Raw genomic sequence first — 19,969 nt, 5'->3', positions numbered from 1 at the left:
TCCTTACTACGATTCTCAACATGGAATAACACAGGGTCAACACAGGACTCACTCTCTTCCTTGGAATGACTATAGTTGTCGAATCTTTGATGAAGTCACTTCGTTGTTCTCAGATTTATTTCCTTCTTGCCAGCAAGAGTGAGAGTAGCTTCCCTCATGCTCTTCGGTGAATATTAGGAAGTATAATGGGCATAGGTCAGTTTCATCCTTCCTGTGGCCCAAGGTTTCTTTGATCTAATACTTGGACAGTGCATGAACCTCGTTTGCTATATCATAAATACTGTGTCTAGTGACTGGATTGTCCATCTGAGGGTGTGGATAGTGTAGTAAGAATGCACCCTCATTTATCACAAGGTAAGTAAATAATCCTTACAGGTGAGCAGCCACAGATCATCTCATGTAAATGTAATGTGACAAAATTATGGCACAGCATTATTTTTCATGCTGGGAATAGTTGTTAGCTTACCTCTAGGTCAGAAGTTCTCTACTATGGCTTTATTACAGTTCAAAAGATTTCTTAATCATAGGTATAAAATTATTTAGTCAAGGTAATGTTTTGAAGCGATATTTATGTAAATAATTTCCTTTAAGAAATTGGTGGTTATTTTAGAAATCAAACAAATGAAGGGAAGCTGTTGTTTTCAACAAATGATACTGAGAACATAGGCTCTTTAGCAAAAAAAAACCCCTCAAATCTTTATTGTATACCAGGTTAAATTCTAGATGACTGAAAATAAAAAAGTTATATTAAGATAAATTTAAAAACCAGGAAATATATATAATTAATTATTTAATTCCATAAACAGCTTTTCTGTGCCTAAAATCAGTGAGGTGCTTTTATGCACTAATAGGGAAGAGTACACAGTGCAGCATAGTACACAGTATATACTATTCATACAGTAGAAAAATAAGCAAATATCTGCTGATTTATAGAAATATCTAAGGAAGAGTACTCTTCAATACCAACTACTGGATTATTGATTGTACTAAGATACCCTTTTAATATGTTTCTAGAAAAGTTGCACAATAACATTTGCTAGGATATTCTGAGTTAGCTCTTCTGGAAGCACAGCTGGGAGTGTAAACTTATAGAACCTTCTTAGAAAGCAATTTTTAGTGTTCTTGAGGACCATAAAAATACTTACTTTCAGAGTCAAAGTCTTTGACTGTTGGTTCATGTTTCTGACTCTCTTCTGAGAAAATCCTTCAAAGTATGCATAAACATTTTGTTCCCATGTTACTGCTTTGGTGCTGTTTTTTAGGAGTGGTAATTGGAATCACCAACATTTTCAGTAGTACTAGTACTAAACAAATTACTGTATATCTGTACGTGGAATGCTACATACTTAAGATTTTCAAGAATATTTAAATCTCAAGAATATACTCAGCAAAGGTCTTAAATAATAATTCCAGTTGTGTATACCCGTTGGGGATACTTCTGGGGTGGGATTAGTGGATATTGTGGGGTGGCTTCCAGACCCCACTTTAGGACTGATGGCACTAATTCCCACAGTTGCTGTGTTAGAGGCTCCCTTGCCAGGGCCTCTCCCCTTGCTTTGGGGAGGACCAGCCCAGCTCCAGAGCCCCCTAATGCAGCTGTACCAGTGCTCACCTATCTGCAGAACCCTGCTTCCTCCCATCTCACAGGTGGTGGGACTAAGAGTACTTTCCAGTAAGCCTGCCTGCAAATCTGAGTCTGCTTCTTGGGAATTTGACCTGTAACAGATTACAAGGGATTTCTGCCTTTTTTTTTTCCTTACAAAGTCTATTTTCTTGTGCATAAAGTAAGGCTTGACATTTAGAAAGAGAAGTACCTTGAAAAAATGAGGACTTTTCTTCTAGATATGATAAGGCCAGAAACTAGGAACTTAACCCAGTTTCAGATTATGTATTAAGGTAGTTTAAGTGATAAGATTTTTTAATTCATCCATTAGAAACAGTGCTTGTGAACATGTGTATATAGCCCAAGATTTGCTGTGTATTTCAGTGTAAGGAACTGGCCAAGTCCAAGGCGGAAGTGGCCTGCATCGCTGTGTACGAAACAGACGTGTTTGTGGTGGGAACTGAGAGAGGACGTGCATTTGTCAACACCAGAAAGGATTTTCAGAAAGATTTTGTAAAATACTGTAAGTATTGTATTTTTGTCTTTTGAATTTCATAAATATTAAACCTAAATATTTATAGCATGCCATATTTTCTTCTAAAGGAGAATGAGATTTATACTAAAAAGGCTTTGTGAAGTGTCCATGGAGATGTTTCAGAATGCCCAAAATGGTCACTGACGTGCTAGTATATAAGGGAAAATATTGAAGAGTTGAGAGTTTAAACATGGTGTGAATGTTTACTGCACTGTCCTTGCTTGCCATTACTCGGGGTTTACTGAACACATTAGAGGGAAGGTAGAGACATTTTGAATTGATGAAAAGTTCTTACTTAGATAAGCAGTCTTTTCTTGATAGGTATTTGGTATGTTGAAAACAAATCTTTCTCTGTGCATTGAATTTGTGTAAGCGTGATGCACAGTTAAACAGATCTCTGCGACTCCCTTAATGGAATTGACTTCTCAGAGTCCTCAGTTTTGTTACTCTCCAATTAGTTCATCCAGTTGTTGAAAACTAGTTTGACACTGGAACAAAGGCAGTGGAGAAATTCACTGTAGGGTTATAATACTTAATGGCCTTGTACAGTATGATAGTTTTTGTATCTGTTTAACCTAACACTGTCCATAGGTTTTATATTAACTTACTGATAAGAGCATTTTCTTAAACATGGGAAGAGAACCAAAAAGGGGATGTCTATAGGCATACAGTATATATTTAAGATACAAACTTAAATTTATGTTCTGAAGTTAGATCTAATTCATGATAAATTAAATAGATCATGGGTGAATAAAAATAGCTTTCTTATTAATTCACTGATTTCAATTCTCAGTTGTATTTTTAGTCCTTTTTAAAAAACATCTTATCCCCTCCACTGTATACCTCTCCGTGACCCTCCACTATAATCTTTTAAGCTTGGTGGTAGTAATCTATTTAAATGCTTTTTCATTATTTCTTAACCATTTTGAGAATTTTCAGGGATTTGATTATGTTTGCACATCTAAGTTTATACTAATAATGTTGTTTTGATTATGTGTATATTATCTACCATCTGTCCCATGAATACCATAATCCCACTGGCAGCTGTGTTTATATCCCTGTTCCCTATATTGCCTTGGTTTATGTGGTTCTCCCAGTAGTTAGAACTAAGCATTAGGGGAATTGTCCTCAGTTGCAAATTATAGTCCCTGCCTATTAATATTCATATTTTCATTTGCTTGCCAGTAATTTGATGCCACGGAGAATTCTCTTTGGATGTAATTCTTAAGTATCTGTTACCTGTAAATTATTTTGCTAATAAGGGTCAAAAATGGTCTCCTAAAACCTAATCAATAGGTTAATAAGTCAGTTTTAAAAATTCTTGGGGAGAACTCTTAAGCTCTTTTCCAGGGTTTAGAAAAGCATTATACAATAGAAATAATGTAGGAATAAATAATGTGAGTTGAAATTTTCTAGTTAATTAAAAAGTAAGGAGAAACAAGTGAAATTCATTTTAGTGGTTATATATTTTAATCTGATAGATCTAAAACATTTGACATGTAGTCAGGTTTTAAAAATTATTAATAGAATATTTTGCATACTATTAATTTTTACATTCAGTCTTCAAAATCCAGTGTTTATTGGAAACTTAGAACATCTTAGTTTGGACTGGTACATTCAAGTGCTCAGTAGCTTCACATGTCTAGTGGCTATTTGTTGTGTAATACTTTGCAAGCCTACAATGTTTTTGTGGTGATAATCTTGGCATATTTAAGTTTGTAGCTGACAAATTCTTAAGATACCTTTTCTTTTCAAAACTACTAGCAGCTGATTTGTACTCTGTAAAGAGTTTGGGTATAGCTACACTTATTTCAGAGATGATTGCCATTTCTTATTATTTCTGTTCAAGTCATGTTTTTAAAGTTCCTCTTTGTTTCCTTTCTGTTTCTATTTATAACAAATCATGTGTTGGAATATTTTGCATACTATTTTTTGCAGTACAACTTTAAAAAAAATATTCCTAGTAGAAGCCAAATATTAAGATAATGGATATGGGCCTTTTATATCACTAATTGTTTTAAAGGTGTTGAAGAAGAAGAAAAGGCTGCAGAGATGCATAAAATGAAATCTACAACTCAGGCAAATCGGATGAGTGTAGATGCTGTAGAGATTGAAACACTCAGAAAAACAGTTGAGGACTATTTCTGCTTTTGCTATGGTAAGGTTACACACTTGAATTTTCTAAAAGATACATTATATAATTGCATTTTCTACAGGATAAAATACATAATTGATTTAACCATCTAACGCACCCCAAAATTGAATGGATTAATTTCCAAATACTGGATTTGCATTCGCAACAATCTTTCATTTCCAGTTTGAAGGAACCCAGCGATGAATGTAACTGTTAGAGCTGTTCTTGCTGTTTAGAGCAGTTTTAGGTTCACAGCAAAATTAAGTGGAAGGTACAGAGATTTCCCATATACTCCTAGTCCTAACATATGCATAGCCCGCAGTGCCACTATCAGTATCCCCATCAGTGAACCTGCATTGACACACAGTTCCTCAAGAGAGCTGTTTGTTTTGACATGTGTGCTGATCTCACCAATCCCCCCCCCAAAAAAAACCACCTTTTGTTAATCCAATCTCATGGTAAACAAAACTCCGGTAAGAAAAATGGTCCTCAGACTGTGAGGTTGTAGGCAAAATTTGGTTTTGGGGAATAGGGGTTTCTAGCATCTGTGGGCTTGCTACCTAATAGACAAGCTGTCAGAATGTGCTCATTTGTGAATGTAGGTTGTGTTTATCTAATATGTTTTCAAAGATAGTATTAGCAAAACATTGCCTGTTACTTACAGTAACAGTGGATTTGGCAGCCTTCCATGTTCTCAGGCTGAATTGTGTATGTAAAGACTGTTATACTGGGGTGGGCCCATCGTAAAGTAGGGGAAGAGTGCAAGAAACCAGCCACTTTCCCTTTGTGTAGGCTTTATATAAATACTTTGTTCACTTTGCATTTTGTTCCTTTGGATCTGTTTCAGGTTTAGAACTTCTGCTAATATGGGAGTAAGGGCCCTTTGGTATTTCATAGTAGTTTTGAAATAAGATATTACCAAAAAAAAGCATGGATGCCATTTATTGAGTCATGATAAGCTAATGATAGTTTAGTTTTTTAATCTTACCATTTAATGAAGTTTCCTTTTTTCACCTCATCCCTGTCTCTCACCCCTAGGGAAAGCTTTAGGCAAATCAACAGTGGTACCTGTTCCATATGAGAAGATGCTACGAGATCAGTCAGCAGTGGTGGTACAGGGGCTTCCAGAAGGAGTTGCCTTTAAACACCCTGAGAACTATGATCTTGCCACCCTGAAATGGATTTTGGAGAATAAGGCAGGGATTTCATTCATCATTAAGAGGTGAAGTACTTTATCCCCAGCCCATCAACAGATTATTCACATAGAGTTGAACATTCAGCTTATTTTAAGATATTTGAATGTTTTTTGTTTACTGTAGAAGTCATTTAAATTTATGCTTTATAGTAACTTTGTTTTGTGTATTCACATGTAGTGTTTCATTTTGTTTTAATGCAGACCTTTTCTGGAGCCAAAGAAGCACCTAGGTAAGTGATTGTTTTGCTTAATGATCGCTGGGTAAGTTCCTAACTATGTGGTGCCAAATTTAATACACTGTAATGATTTCTCTTGTTTTCTTTGAGAATATGATGTAAACCATTTTGAAGTGGTGTGCTAATGATGTTTATATAAACCAATGAAAAGCTGTTGATCTAAAACAGTAGAGACTTTTTTTTTATTTGTTTCTTCCTTGCTTTCTGATGTATTCAAGGTTTAATGTTTGCACTATGTAAGATCTTATACTGGATCTGCCCTCATAGTTATGATTTGATTTACCTAATGTTCATTAAAAAGGCACAGAATTATTGGACACAAGATTGAGTGGGGAGGGTACACACAACTCTGTATAAGCATTAAAGCTTTTGAGTGCTAGTATTTTAATGGAAGAGATAGGAAGTCCATCCATTCACTATAGCCTGAGCGTATACAGGCACACTGCAGGAATGATTATAGAGAAAATACTGTGTAAGTTCACTGGAGTAAAGATTTGTTTACAGCCCTGGAAAGCTTTAATGAGGAAGACATTAAGATATGGGCTCTTGAAGAATGAGGAAGATTTCAACAGGACTTTTCTTGGGGAAGTTGAGGCATTTGATCTGAAGGGAAGAGTGATATTTAGAAGACTTGTATCCTTTGGAGCCAGGTGTTTTTGAGACCTTTGAAAGTAAATAACCATTATCATTGGCAACCTCTTAACCCATATAAGGATGAAAGGACAAAAACATACACACCCAAACATTCCATACTTTGTTTTCTGTTAAGTAACCTTTGTTTTATTCTCACCATGATTAATCTGTTAGAAGCTTTATTGCAGGGTAATTAACATCCAACAACATTTACCTGTTTTAAGCATATAATCCAGTAATGCCTGGTAAATTTACAATTTAAACAGTTTAAAAACGGTTTTAAAACCATTGTCACAATCTAATTTTAGAGTATTTCATCACCCCCATTTCATGAATGTTAAATGAAATATACAGTATGTATCCTTTTGAGATCAGCTTTTTTCACTCAGCTTAATTCAGTTGAGATTCATAGAAATTATTGGGTATATCAATAGCTTTTGCCTTTTCATTGCTGGATAGTAAGTATTATTCCATTGTATGAATATACTACCTGTTAATTCATTTGCCAGTTGATAAGACATTTAGATAGTTTCCACTTGGCTATAATGAATTGTGCTACTGTAAATGTATTTAAACAAGTTTTTGTTTGGACATAAATATGTAGGATTTTATTTTCATACCCCTAATTACTAATAATGTTGAGTACCTTTTTATGTGCTTATTGGCCATTCATATTTATTCCTAAGAGAAATGTCTTTTCAGGTCTTTTCCCCATGTTTTAGTTGGGTTATTTGTAGTTTTATTATTGAGCTGTGAGAGCTCTCTATATTTTTGATACATTTATTTTCTCCAGTTCAACAAGTGGTCTTTTCACTTGCTTGATAATATGCTTTGAGGACCAAAAGTTTTAAATTTTTACAAAGACCAATTTGTTTTTTTTATCATCTGTGCTTTTAACTTCGTATGTAAGAAACTGTTGCCTAAACCAAGGTCATGAAGACGTATCATGTTTCCTTGTATAAGTTTTATAGCCTTAGTTATTACATCTAAGTGTATGGTGAGTTTTGAGTGAATTTTGCATATGGTACATGGTAAAGGTGTAAATTTATCTTTCTGCTTATGGCTATCCAGTTGTTTGAACACAATTTGTTGACAAGACTCTCCTTTCCCTCGACTTGCTTTGGCATCTTTGTTGAAAGATAGTTGACCCTGACTGTTTATTTCTGGGCTTTCAGCATGGTAGATCATGTTGTGTATGAACCAGTACATTTTACCTCTTTGCGATCTGAATGCTTTTTATTTATTAATCTTGTTGATCTGGCAAGAACATTAGTACAATATTGAGTAGAAGTGGTGATAGCAGGCATTGCCTTGTTTTGATATTAGTTGGAAAGAATTTAGGCTTTCACTATTATGATGTTAGCTATTGGTTTTTTGTACATGTCCTTTTTAAGACTGAAAAAGAAAAGATTTACTTGTCATGTTTAAAGTAAAATTCAGACTTTTTCATGGTCAGGATTTCTTTTTCCCTGAAGTGTTATAGATTAGTAGCCCTGGTCTCTTCCATTTGTATTTTGTAAACTCTTTTATTCTAGAAACTTGTTTTGAAATGTTGGGCTTGGCCGTTAATTAAGCGAGATTTCTATAGGGTGTTTTATGATGAGTGGTCTAAGTGGGTAGGTTTGTATGGTTCAGCTTTTTTTGCCATACCAACTCCTAGAGTGGTTGAAAAGTTGGGATGGTAATGCAATTATGTTTTGTAATTTTTAAAAATTTTAGTTACTTTGTTGAGATGTAATTGACGTACAAGAAACTACACATACAGTGTACAGTTTGCTAAGTTTTGATATGTGTACTCTGAAAACCATCACTACTGTCAAGATAAGTAGTTAACCCTCAAGTTTCCTCACACGCCTTGGTATTTACTCTCTTCTCCTTCTCCCTGCAATGTGTCCTTGGGCAACCACTAATGTTTTATTGTCACTACATTATTTGCATTTTTTAGATGTCTTAATATAAATGGAATCATATAGTATGTACTCTTTTTGTTTGGCTTATTTTGAGATTTATCCATGTGGTTTCATGTTTCAATAGTTGTTTTTTCATTGTGGAGTAGTAGTCCGTTGTACAGATACACTACAATTTGTTTACTCATTCACCTATCCACGAAAATTTGAATTTCCATATTTTAGTTTATTACAAAGAAAGACACTATGAATATTTGAGTGTAAGTTTTTATGTGGGGAGATATATGTATATATGTGTGTGTGTGTGTATATATATATATATATATATACACACACACACATATGTATTTTTTTAATTGAAGTATAATTGATAAGACATCCTTACATTAGTTCCAAGTATACAACACGATGGTTCACCAGTTACTCACTTATTAAATCCTCACCCCATCTAGTGCAGTTACTGTCAACACAGAAAGATATTATAGAATCTTTGGCTGTATTCTCTATGCTTGTGAACACAGATTTTTATTTCTCCTGGGAAATGCCCAAAATTAGAATGGCTAGATCAGAATGGTAGTTATACATTCAACTTTTTAAAGAAACCACCATACTGGTTTTCAGTGTGATAGCTGTGTTTTATATTCCCACCAGCAGTGTGTGAGAGTTACAGTTCTACATCTTCATCACTATTTTGGTGGAGTCAGTTGTTTTCTTTTATTCCTTCTGTTGTTTTATTCAGATATAAAATTTGCAATATTGCAGTGTACAATTTAGTGGGGATTAGTATATTGAAAAGATACGCAACTCACACTGCTATGTAATTCCTGAACATTTTCACTGTCCCCCAGAAGAAGCGCTGTACCTGTTAGCAGTCACTCTTTTCTAGTTCTGAGCCAGATTTACTCTTAGTAGAAATTTTATCATCACTTTCACATCAGTAGAGTCTTACTCTCCACTACTAGAGTAATAATATATTGCTGTATTTGTTTCAGTGATAAAAACAAGAGCTTTTTCATTAAGAGGGGAGAGTGTTTGTGGGGAGAGGGAATAAAATTGTTTGATAATTGTCATCCCTGATTCTCTTCTTTGGGGAGAGCTAATGCAATGCTCATTCTTTTGTGACCAAGAGCAGCACACTCCTCCTCCCTGAAGCTCATTCTCTGGTAGGACCTTTGGAAACATTATTTGAAGTGTTTGAAAACCTAAATCTAATTTTTTTTTTGGTGCATAGGTGGTCGCGTGACGGTAACAGATGCTGAAAGGTCAATGCTGTCTCCAGGTGGAAGGTAAAACATACTTCATTAGTACTGATAAACTTCCTTGGAGCTTGGAGGTGTTAGAATATTAAAAAGTAAAAATGCCTGTGTCACTCAACTTGAAGTTTAATATGCAGTTAAATAATTTGAGGGTCCTGTGAAAATGCAGTTTTGACTTACTAGTTCTGAATAATGGTAGTTCCTGGGTGAAGCTGATGTGATGCTCTGCTGACCCCCCTGTGAATAGGAAAGCCTTACAGTAAAGAGGAATTTGAAAGTTCATATTGTTATTCTGTGTTGTTCTGATACACCTTTTTCACCCAAGGTTGATTGGAGTTAAAACTAAATTGAGTTGCCAAATCATGTTTATGCAAGAAGTATAAAGTTTTTATACATTTTAAAGTTGAGTCAGTTTTGCATTCAGCTTGGTCAGGAATGATTTTATGCTTGGGACCCAGTGCATCTGAGTGCTGTGAGTGGCCCTTGCCAGTGCAGATCTCACCAGGGCTCCTTTTCCTTTCAGTTCTGGTTCCGTCAAAGTGAAAACTGAACCTACAGAAGATTCTGGTATGTACTAGTGCTTTTAGAATCAATTACAGAAATTAAATAAAGAAGCCTTTTAGTAGGTTATATTTTGACTCATTACTTAATGTAATGTTTTGATGAGAAGCAGTTTGAACAATTTATTCCAACAGTGACATTATTTGTTAATGTATTATACTGAAATTCAGAAAGATAATTTGTTTGATAAGTGGTAGCAAGAAGTTTGTTGCTAATACATATTTATAAGCAAAATGTATTAGTAGGATAAGGTGTGAACTGGTTCTGCGGTGCTTTTTACAGCGATCGGCATATTGTCCTCTTACTCTTTCTTTCCCTTTGCACTCCCATCTCCTAGACTCCAGGGAATCTTTTTTAACTCTAAGCTGGTTTTGGTATTTAATTCCTTATTATTAAATGTCATGCTGATACTGTTACTTCATACAGATTTTTTCGGATACTTTTATTGACATTCAATTCAATGATGTGTAATATGTAGTGTTTTGCAGTGATCCTACATTTTTCTAATCTTAGAACATTTCCATCACCCCAAATAGAAACCTGGTGCCCATTTGCAGTCACTCCCTGATCTTACCATTAATCTACTTCCAGGTTTTATAGATTTGTCTTATCTGGGCATTTTATTTAAGTAGAATCATACAGGATGTGGTGTTTTCATTTTGCTGCTTTTACTCTGCTTCGTGTTTGGAGGCCCATCCTCAAAAACAGTTGTAGCATATGTGTAAGTGGTTCATACCTGAATGTCCATTGTATGGATATACTATCTTTTCTTTATCCATTTACCATTTGGTGGACATTTTAGTTGTTTTCCACTTTTTGGGCTGTTTTGAATAATAATGCTATGAATACCCATGTGTGTGTCCTTGTGTAGAACCATGTCTTCATATTCTGGGGTAGATTCCTAGACGTGAACTGCTATGACAACTCTATGCTTAATGTTTAAGCAGCTGACAAATTGTTTTCAGAAGTAGCTATACCATTTTATGTTCTCAGCAGAGTGTATGAGGTTTTAGTTTCCTCCTATCTTGGCCAGCACTTGTTTATTGCCTTTTTTTTAAAATAGCAATTCTAGTGGATGTCATCTCATTGTGGTTTTTTGTTTTATTTTTTGCTTTTAGATGGACATTTTACATTAAGAGCAGTTTCTGACTCTCAGCAAAATTTGACAGCGTAGCATACCCATATACCTTCACCCCAACATGTGCACTGCCTCCCCTGCTGTTAACATTCTGCATCAGAGTGGTAGATGTGTTAAAATTGATGAACCATTATCCCACAAAATGCATAGTTTACATTAGGGTTCAGTCTTAACACATTTTGTGGGGTTTGACAAATAATAACATGTGTCCACCATTATACAAAGCAGTTTCACTGTCCTCAAAGTCTTCTGTGTTCTGCCTTTTCTTTTTTTTTTAGATGATAGATTTTTAATTTTTACAAGGGTAAACAAATGATATAATTAACCAAAAATAAGATTTGCTAAACAATGGTACAGACATTTCATGAACTACTAAAATTAAAAAACAGATTTTAATGAATGGGAAAATTATTACTTAAACAATGTACAATGTATAGTTTTAAATTGTATACACTATTGTGTGCTCTGCCTTTTCATCTTTCCTCTAACATCTGGCCATTTTACTGTCTCCATTGTTACATTTTCCAGAATGTCATATAATTTTTGGTTTTAATTGCAATTTCCTAATTGTGGTGAACATCTTTTTATGTGCTCATTAGCCATTCATATATCATCTTTGATGAAAGTCTGTTTAAATCTTTTGCCCATTTTTAATTTAGGTTGTTTGTTTTCTTTATATATTCTGGATACAAGTCTTTTGTCAAAAGCAAGGTTTTACAGATATATTTTTGTAGTCTCTGGCTACAAGTTTGATGGTGATACAGTCCAGTTTTCCATATTTTTCTTTCATGGCTTGTGCTTTCAGCGTTACATCTAGATAATCACCTAACCTAAGGTCTTAAAGATTTTTTTACTGCTTTTTTTTAACGACTTAAGTTTTAACTCTTAGATTTGGGTCTGAGATCCATTTTGAGTTAACTTTTGTGCATGTTTTGAGGTACAGGTTTAAATTTGTAATTTTGTGTGGCTCTCCTGTTGTCCCAGCATCATTCCTTTCTCCATTGGACTGCTGCCTTAGCACCTTTGTCAAAAATCAAGTTGATGAGGTTTACCTCTGCACTTAGATTGTATGCTGTTCCCTTGAACTCTAACGCCTTTCTTACACCAGTACATGCTGTATTATGTGTAGTTTCCAGGTTTGGTTTTGTTACCTATTAACATGGAAAATGACGATACAATTATTTTACTCCTGCCAATAATACTCCTTCCCTTTTCCCTTTTTTATCATAATAAATTGTTTTACTGTTCAAGTTCTTTCAGAACAGAGGTTGATCTTGGATATCTTGTCTAATATTTCCTTTCTTGCCATATCCCATTTCTAGGGTACAAATGCTTTTGCTTATTTAAAAAACACAGGAGGGGGGAGCGGGTGGAGCCAAGATGGTGGCGTGAGTAGAGCAATGGTAATCTCCCAAAACCATATATATATATTTGAAAATATAACAAATACAACTATTCCTAAAAGAGAGACCAGAAGACACAGGACAACAGCCAGACTACATCCACACCTGAGCGAACCCAGCACCTCGCGAAGGGGGTAAGATATAAGCTGTGGCCTGGCGGGACCCGAGCACCCCTCACCGCAGCTCCCGGTGGAAGGAAAGGAGTCGGAGCGGGGAGGGAGAGGGAGCCCAGGACTGCTAAATACCTAGCCCTAGCCATTCGCACCACCGGAGTGCAGACATACAGTGTGTGGGGTGCTGGATACTAGGGAAACAGGACAGTAAGACCTGTGAGCGGGTCCCCGCAGCCGGTGCCCCTGGGACAAAAGAAAAGCAAGTGCCCTTTGAAAATCTTAAAGGGACAGGGGCCTCACAGCTGGATGGAAGCGCCATGGTGCAATCACCCCAGTAACTGGGAATCCTGGGGAACTCTGGGTGCCCCAACCCCCTGGGCAGCAGCACAGCTTGGGAGGCCCCTCATGGTGATAAATAGCCTCCCGCCCGTTCCCCCTCCGGCGTGACTCCGCCATAGCGCCAGTGGCCACGCCCACAGCAACCAGGCAGAGCTTCTTCCACAGCGGGAGGCAAGAATCAGACACCCTGTCTGCGCGCAGCTGCCCAGCACAAGCCGCTAGGGGTCGCTGTTCTCCCAGGAGAGGAAGGCCACAAACCAGCAAGAAGGGACGTTCTCCCAGCCAACACACGCGCCAGCTCCCCACAACCACTTCTATCGCCATGAAAAGGCAGAAGAATTTGATCCAGACCAAAATCACAGATTCAACCCCTGAGAAGCAGATAGACCTAACCCATCTTTCTGAAAAAGAATTCAAAATAAAGGTCATAACCATGCTGATGGATCTTCAGAGAAATATGCAAGAGCAAAGGGATGAAGTCCAGAGGGAGATTACAGAAATGAAACAATCTCTGGAAGGACTTAAGAGCAGACTGGATGAGGTGCAACAGGCCATTAATGGAATAGAAATCAGGGAACAGGAATGCAGAGAAGATTAGAGAGATGCAGAGAGAGATAAAAGGATCTCCAGGAATGAAAGAATATTATTAAGAGAACTGTGTGACCAATCCAAATGGAACAATATTCGCATTATAGGGGTACCAGAAGAAGAGAGAGAAAAAGGGATAGAAAGTGTCTTTGAAGAAATAATTGCTGAAAACTTCCCCAAACTGGGGGAGGAAATAATCGATCAGACCACGGAAGTACACAGAATTCCCAACAGAAGGGACACAAGGAGGACAACAAGATGACACATAATAAATAAAATGGCAAAGATCAAGGACAAGGACAGTTTTAGAGGCAGCTAGAGAGAGGAAAAAGGTCACCTACAAAGGAAAATCCATCAGGCTATCATCAGACTTCTCAACAGAAACCTTACAGGCCAGAAGAGAATGGCATGATATATTTAATGCAATGAAACAGAAGGGCTTTGAACCAAGAACACAGTATCCAGCATGATTATCATTTAAATATGAAGGAGAGATTAAATGATACCCAGACAAGCAAAAGTTGAGGGAATTTGCCTCCCACAAACCACCTCTACAGGGTATTTTAGAGGGACTGCTCTAGATGGGAGTACTCCTAAGGCTAAATAGATGTCACCAGAGAACATAAAATCACAGCAAAGAAAGACCAACCAAATACTAACTAAAGGCAAAAAATAAAACCAGCTACCCACAAAAGCAGCAGTCAAAGGAAGCACAAAAGAACACAAAATAAAACAACCAACATACAAAGAATGGAGGAGGAGGAATAAGAAGGGAGAGAAATAAAGAATCACCAGACAGTATTTATAATAGCTCAACAAGCGAGTTAAGTTAGATAGTAAGATACTAAAGAAGCTAACCTTGAACCGTTAGTAACCACAAACCTAAAGCCTGCAATGGCAATAAGTAAGTATCTTTCAATAATCACCCTAAATGTAAATGGACTGAATGCACCAATCAAAAGACACAGAGTAAAAGAATGGATAAAAAGGCAAGACCCATCTATATGCTGCATACAAGAGAGACTCACTTCAAACCCAAATACATACACAGACTAAAAGTCAAGGGATGGAAAAATATATTTCATGCAAACAACAGGGAGAAAAAAGCAGGTGTTGTAGTACTAGTATCAGACAAAATAGACTTCAAAACAAAGAAAGTAACAAGAGATAAAGGACATTACATAATGATAAAGGGGTCAGTCCAACAAGAGGATATAACCGTTTTAAATATATATGCACCCGATACAGGAGCACCAGCATATGTGAAACAAATACTAACAGAATTAAAGGAGGAAATAGAATGTAATGCATTCATTTTAGGAGACTTCAACACACCACTCACTCCAAAAGATAGATTCACCAGACAGAAAATAAGTAAGGATACAGAGACGCTGAACAACACATTAGAACAGATGGACCTAATAGACATCTACAGAACTCTACATCCAAAAGCAACAGGATACACATTCTTCTCAAGTGCACATGGAACATTCTCCAGAATAGACCACATACTAGGCCACAAAAAGAGCCTCAGTAAATTCCAAAAGATTGAAATTCTACCAACCAGCTTCTCAGACCACAGAGGTATAAAACTAGAACTAAATTGTACAAAGAAAGCAAAAAGGCTTACAAACACATGGAGGCTTAACAACATGCTCCTAAATAATCAATGGATCAGTGACCAAATTAAAATAGAGATCAAACAATGTATGGAAACAAATGGCCCATTCTTTCTCCTTCCCCACCTTGCCACGTGAACTGAAGAAGCCCATGTGAAGATATAGTGAGAAGGCAGCTCAGAAAGAGAGCTCTGTAGCCCAAGAAGAGAGCTCTTACCAGAAAATGACTCTGCCGGACCTTGCTCTGGGCCCTTCCAACCTCCAGAACTGTGAGAAAGTAAGTGTCTGTTGTTTAAGCTCCCCCATTTGATGGCATTTTGAAATGGCAGCCCAAGCTGACTAATACAGATTTGGTAACGAGAAGTGAGGCGCTGCTCTATCAAATACCTCAAAATGTGGAAGTGGCTTTGAAATTGAGTGATGGGCAGAAGCCAGCAGAGTTTTGAAGTACATGCCAGAAACATCCTGGGTTGCCTTGAATTGACTGGTGGTAGATGTGTGGATGTTAAAGGCAATTTGGGTGAGACTTGGGGAAAAAAAGGGGAGATGCTCAACTAAATTTCTGTTCATTAAAATGACTTCTGACTTGTTGGAGAAGAAAGAATAGCAGTGGCTAGAAAGTCATCTGCAAGATTGAAAGAGCCAGTGTTTTGGAGCCAGGAATGCGGCATTAAAGCATCAGTTAATATCATTAGATGCTCCGGAGAACTGAAAGACCACATTCTTGGAACATGAAGATATTTTATATCTCTACTTAAAGCTCAGCTAGGTTCTGTTCAGTGTGATTTTAACTTTATATCCTGGTGTGAGGACGAATTTCTTCGGTAACCTCAACTCTCATCAGAGAACAGTTTCATGGTCAAATCTTTTGAATGTGGGTAGTTGCCAGAGAATGATTAAAATGAAAAAATGGCCAGCAAACATCCAGCATATAGATTCCTAACACAACAAGGAATTTCATACAACTCAGAAGTTACCTGGTCTGAAAACAGTTTTGGTGGGGGTGTCTGGAGCAGCACAAAGTATTTTCTATTTAGCGTTAAGGGCCTATAATGACCTTGTGGGCGCACCCGCCCTCTAAGCCCACAGATCACAAATGTACTGGAGCAGGAAACTATAGAGAAGGCCTTGCTCCTCGTCAGCTGGCTTGTTGAGAGAGCCCCTTACCTCTGACCAGCCCCCGGGCTGCCTTGCGAGCACTGCTCTCTGCAGCCCTGTGGCTGCTGTGGGGTCCCATCAGTGGTGCTCTGCCTGCTCTGTCTATCTTCAGGTGCACCTGCCTTGTAAGTTACTCTTTACGAGGGAGCTGCTTGGGAGCTCTGACTCATCCTTAGCTGGAGATGAATTAGCATTAGTGGGTAAGACAACAGAGAGCATTTAGGGCTGTATGGGTTGTGGCTTTAAAGTACCAAGAAGGATTTTCTCATGTATGAACTTGGAACTATCAGTGACCATCTTCCTCAACCCTGAGAGAATCACAGGTTGATTCTGAGACCTGAGAGATGAAAAGGGGAAATGATAACTGATATTGTTTGAGCCCTGGATTCCACTTTCCAAAATTCAAATTAACTGGGTTAGAGAGAAGTGCATGTCTGTTGCATGAAACTTAAGAGTCCAAAGTAATAAGATTCTAGACTTTCTTCTTGTATTTAAATATGTACATATATCAAACATGTAAGATAAACACATGGATATACATACAAGAATAATACTGTATTATTATTCAGTGATATTTTTTAATGTAACAATATAGCTTGGAGATCATTTCAAGTCAAGATGTACAGATGTACCACATCCTTTAGAAACCATATATGTCATACTATGTGTGATGGTTAATTTTATGTGTCAGCTTCACTGGACCAACTTGAGTGTCTGTGAGGGTGTTGCTGGATAAGATTAGCATTCGAATCAGTTGACTGAGTAAAGTAGATTGCCCCCCAATATGGGTGGGCCCCATCCAGTCAGTTGAAGGCCTGAATAGAGCAAAACGGCACAGTAAGAGAATTCCTTCTGCCTGACTGCCTTCAAAGCTGGGCCATTGTTTTTTTCCTGCCTTTTCTGAGTCTTAAGCCTGCCAGCTTGCTGATGGGGACCACACGACTGGCTCTCTTGGTGCTCCAGCTTACTGACTACATATCTTGGAACTTGTCAGCCTCTTTAATCACATTAACCAATTCCTCTTAATAAATATAAATTTATATGTAAAGAGATTTATATTCGCTTTTTCTCTGGAGAACTCTCACTAGCACACTATGGATGGGCTACCACATCCTTGACCACTCCTCAGTTATAGGTCATTTTGTATTGTTTTTAATTTGCCTATTTTAAATCATGCTAACTCCATGTTGCTGGAATGGGTTTATTTCTGTAGGAGAGATTCCCAGGAACAGAATACCTGGAGTAAAGTATAAACATTTAAAATTTTACCTTTTGATCTGTATTGCAAGTTTCCCTTCCAAAAAGGCTTTTCTAGCTTTCATTCTCATCAATACCTTCTTACTGTGGCTATTTATCTATACTCACATGCACATTAGCTATTAAAAATATAAATTTGATAATCCAAAGAATAAAAATCTGTCATTATTACATGAAAAAAAATATATATGGAAACAAATGACAACAACACAAAGCCCCAACTTCTGTGGGACGCAGTGAAAGCAGTCTTTTTTTTTTAAATAATTATTTTTTATTGAAGGGTAGTTGATGCACAGTATTACATTACATTAGTTTCAAGTGTACAACACAGTGGTAGAACATTTATATACATAATTCGAGGTTCCAGCTATCACGCTACCAAGCTGTTACAATATCTTGACTATATTCCTTATGCTATACATTACATCCCGGTTACTTATTTATTTTACCATTGGAAGTCTGTCCTTTTTTTTTTTTTTTTTTTTTTTTTGTGGGGGCATCTCTCATATTTATTGATCAAATGGTTGTTAACGACAATAAAATTCTGTATAGGGGGGTCAATACTCAATGCACAATCATTAATCCACCCCAAGCCTAATTTTCGTCAGTCTCCAATCTTCTGAGGCATAACAAACAAGTTCTTACATGTAGAACAAATTCTTACATAATGAATAAGTTACATGGTGAACAGTACAAGGGCAGTCATCACAGAAACTTTTGGTTTTGCTCATGCATTATGAACTCTAAACAGTCAGTTCAAATATGAATACTCATTTGGTTTTTATACTTGATTTATATGTGGATACCACATTTCTCTCTTTATTATTATTATTTTTAATAAAATGCTGAAGTGGTAGGTAGATACAAGATAAAGGTAGAAAACATAGTTTAGTGTTGTAAGAGAGCAAATGTAGATGATCAGGTGTGTGCCTGTAGACTATGTGTTAATCCAAGCTAGACCAGGGCAATAAAACATCCACGGATGCAGAAGATTTCTCTCAGAACAGGGGGGGTGAGGTTCTAAGCCTCACCTCTGTTGATCCCCAATTTCTCACCTGATGGCCTCCCTGCGACTGTGCCTGTCTTAGGTTGTTCCTCCCTTGAGGAATCTTACCCGTCTCTGGCTAACCAGTCATCTTCCGGGGCCATACAGGGAAATGTAGAGTTGGTAAGTGAGAGAGAAGCCTTATTGTTTGAAAAGGTTAGCTTTTTACTTCTTTGCATATTTATGCCCTGTGGCTTCTATGCCCAGCATTTGTCTTGAGGTATCTTTACCACTTGGAAGAATTATGATACTCGGTAAATTTGATATGAGGCACGAATTCTATTTAAGGGTTGTAATTAGGAAGGAAGAAGAAAAGCTATAGAAGTAGCAGGCGGAAGAAAACATGGGAAGATTGATTATTTCTTTGACATATCTTCTTGTAGAGTAACTTCAGCATGTATAGGTTTTAAGCTACTACTTAAATTGCGCACACACATTAACATAATAGGAGTATAGTTACATAACCAAAGCATATCTGTAATTACCAGCCATCTCCAGTGAAACCAAGAAAACCATTAAGGCACCTTAGGCATTTGTGAACTTATCTATGATATGGTGGATATTGTCCAACTGAACTTGAACAGTCTGAGAGAAATCAGACAAATTAAAACAACCCATTCCTGGGGACTGTTCACATGCCATATGTTCTTTTAACAGTAAATAGTCTGTAGTTGTAAGAGTTTGGAGCACTACAATTTGCACTTCTCCAAATTCTTGGTTGAGTTCCAACAGTATAGATCCAGTCAAATTTGTTGTTTTACTGTATGCACAGGCCAGCTTAGATATCTCCTTCCTCATGCCCATGGCAAGTCCAGGAACTGGTGGGATGAGTGCATCTACTGCTGTAGCAGTGCGTGGATCTTTGTTGGGGTTTTTAGATGATCATCTTCTGGCATGAGTCTTCCAGAGAGTGCAGATGTTGGAAGTTCTTTTTCATATCGTATCTTAGTTCATTTTCGGTGTAGCCCAATTAGGCTTTGATCCTCTGTATAAACACAAACAGACCCTTTGCCTACACTTTTATATGCCCTTTATACCCTTGTGTATAACTCGTTGGAGGTTACCACACAGGAACTGCCCTTTTTTTTTTTTTTTTTGCTTTGTTTTTGGTATCACTAATCTACACTTACATGACGAATATTATGTTTACTAGGCTCTCCCCTATACCAGGTCTCCCCTATAAACCCCTTTACAGTCACTGTCCATCAGCATAGCAAAATGTTGTAGAATCACTACTTGCCTTCTCTGT

The 19,969-nt window shown here is 37.1% G+C and overlaps 1 protein-coding gene across 8 annotated transcripts in view; it reads left to right on the top strand.

Moving 5' to 3' along the window:
- Positions 1-19,969, top strand: part of GTF2I (general transcription factor IIi) — a 104,566-nt gene that overhangs the window by 23,229 nt on the left and 61,368 nt on the right. For all 8 annotated transcript variants that reach the window (XM_036887397.2, XM_057487222.1, XM_036887396.2 and 5 more), the window contains 6 exons: positions 1,988-2,126; positions 4,162-4,296; positions 5,311-5,494; positions 5,669-5,697; positions 9,475-9,529; positions 10,023-10,066. In XM_036887397.2, the coding sequence (XP_036743292.2) occupies positions 1,988-2,126; positions 4,162-4,296; positions 5,311-5,494; positions 5,669-5,697; positions 9,475-9,529; positions 10,023-10,066 (586 nt within the window). The remainder of the gene's footprint in view (positions 1-1,987; positions 2,127-4,161; positions 4,297-5,310; positions 5,495-5,668; positions 5,698-9,474; positions 9,530-10,022; positions 10,067-19,969) is intronic.

This window comes from Manis pentadactyla, chromosome 10, assembly GCF_030020395.1.
Source record: "Manis pentadactyla isolate mManPen7 chromosome 10, mManPen7.hap1, whole genome shotgun sequence".
In the NCBI taxonomy this organism is placed as follows: Eukaryota; Metazoa; Chordata; class Mammalia; order Pholidota; family Manidae; genus Manis; species Manis pentadactyla.
This window is presented reverse-complemented; position numbering and strand designations above follow the sequence as displayed.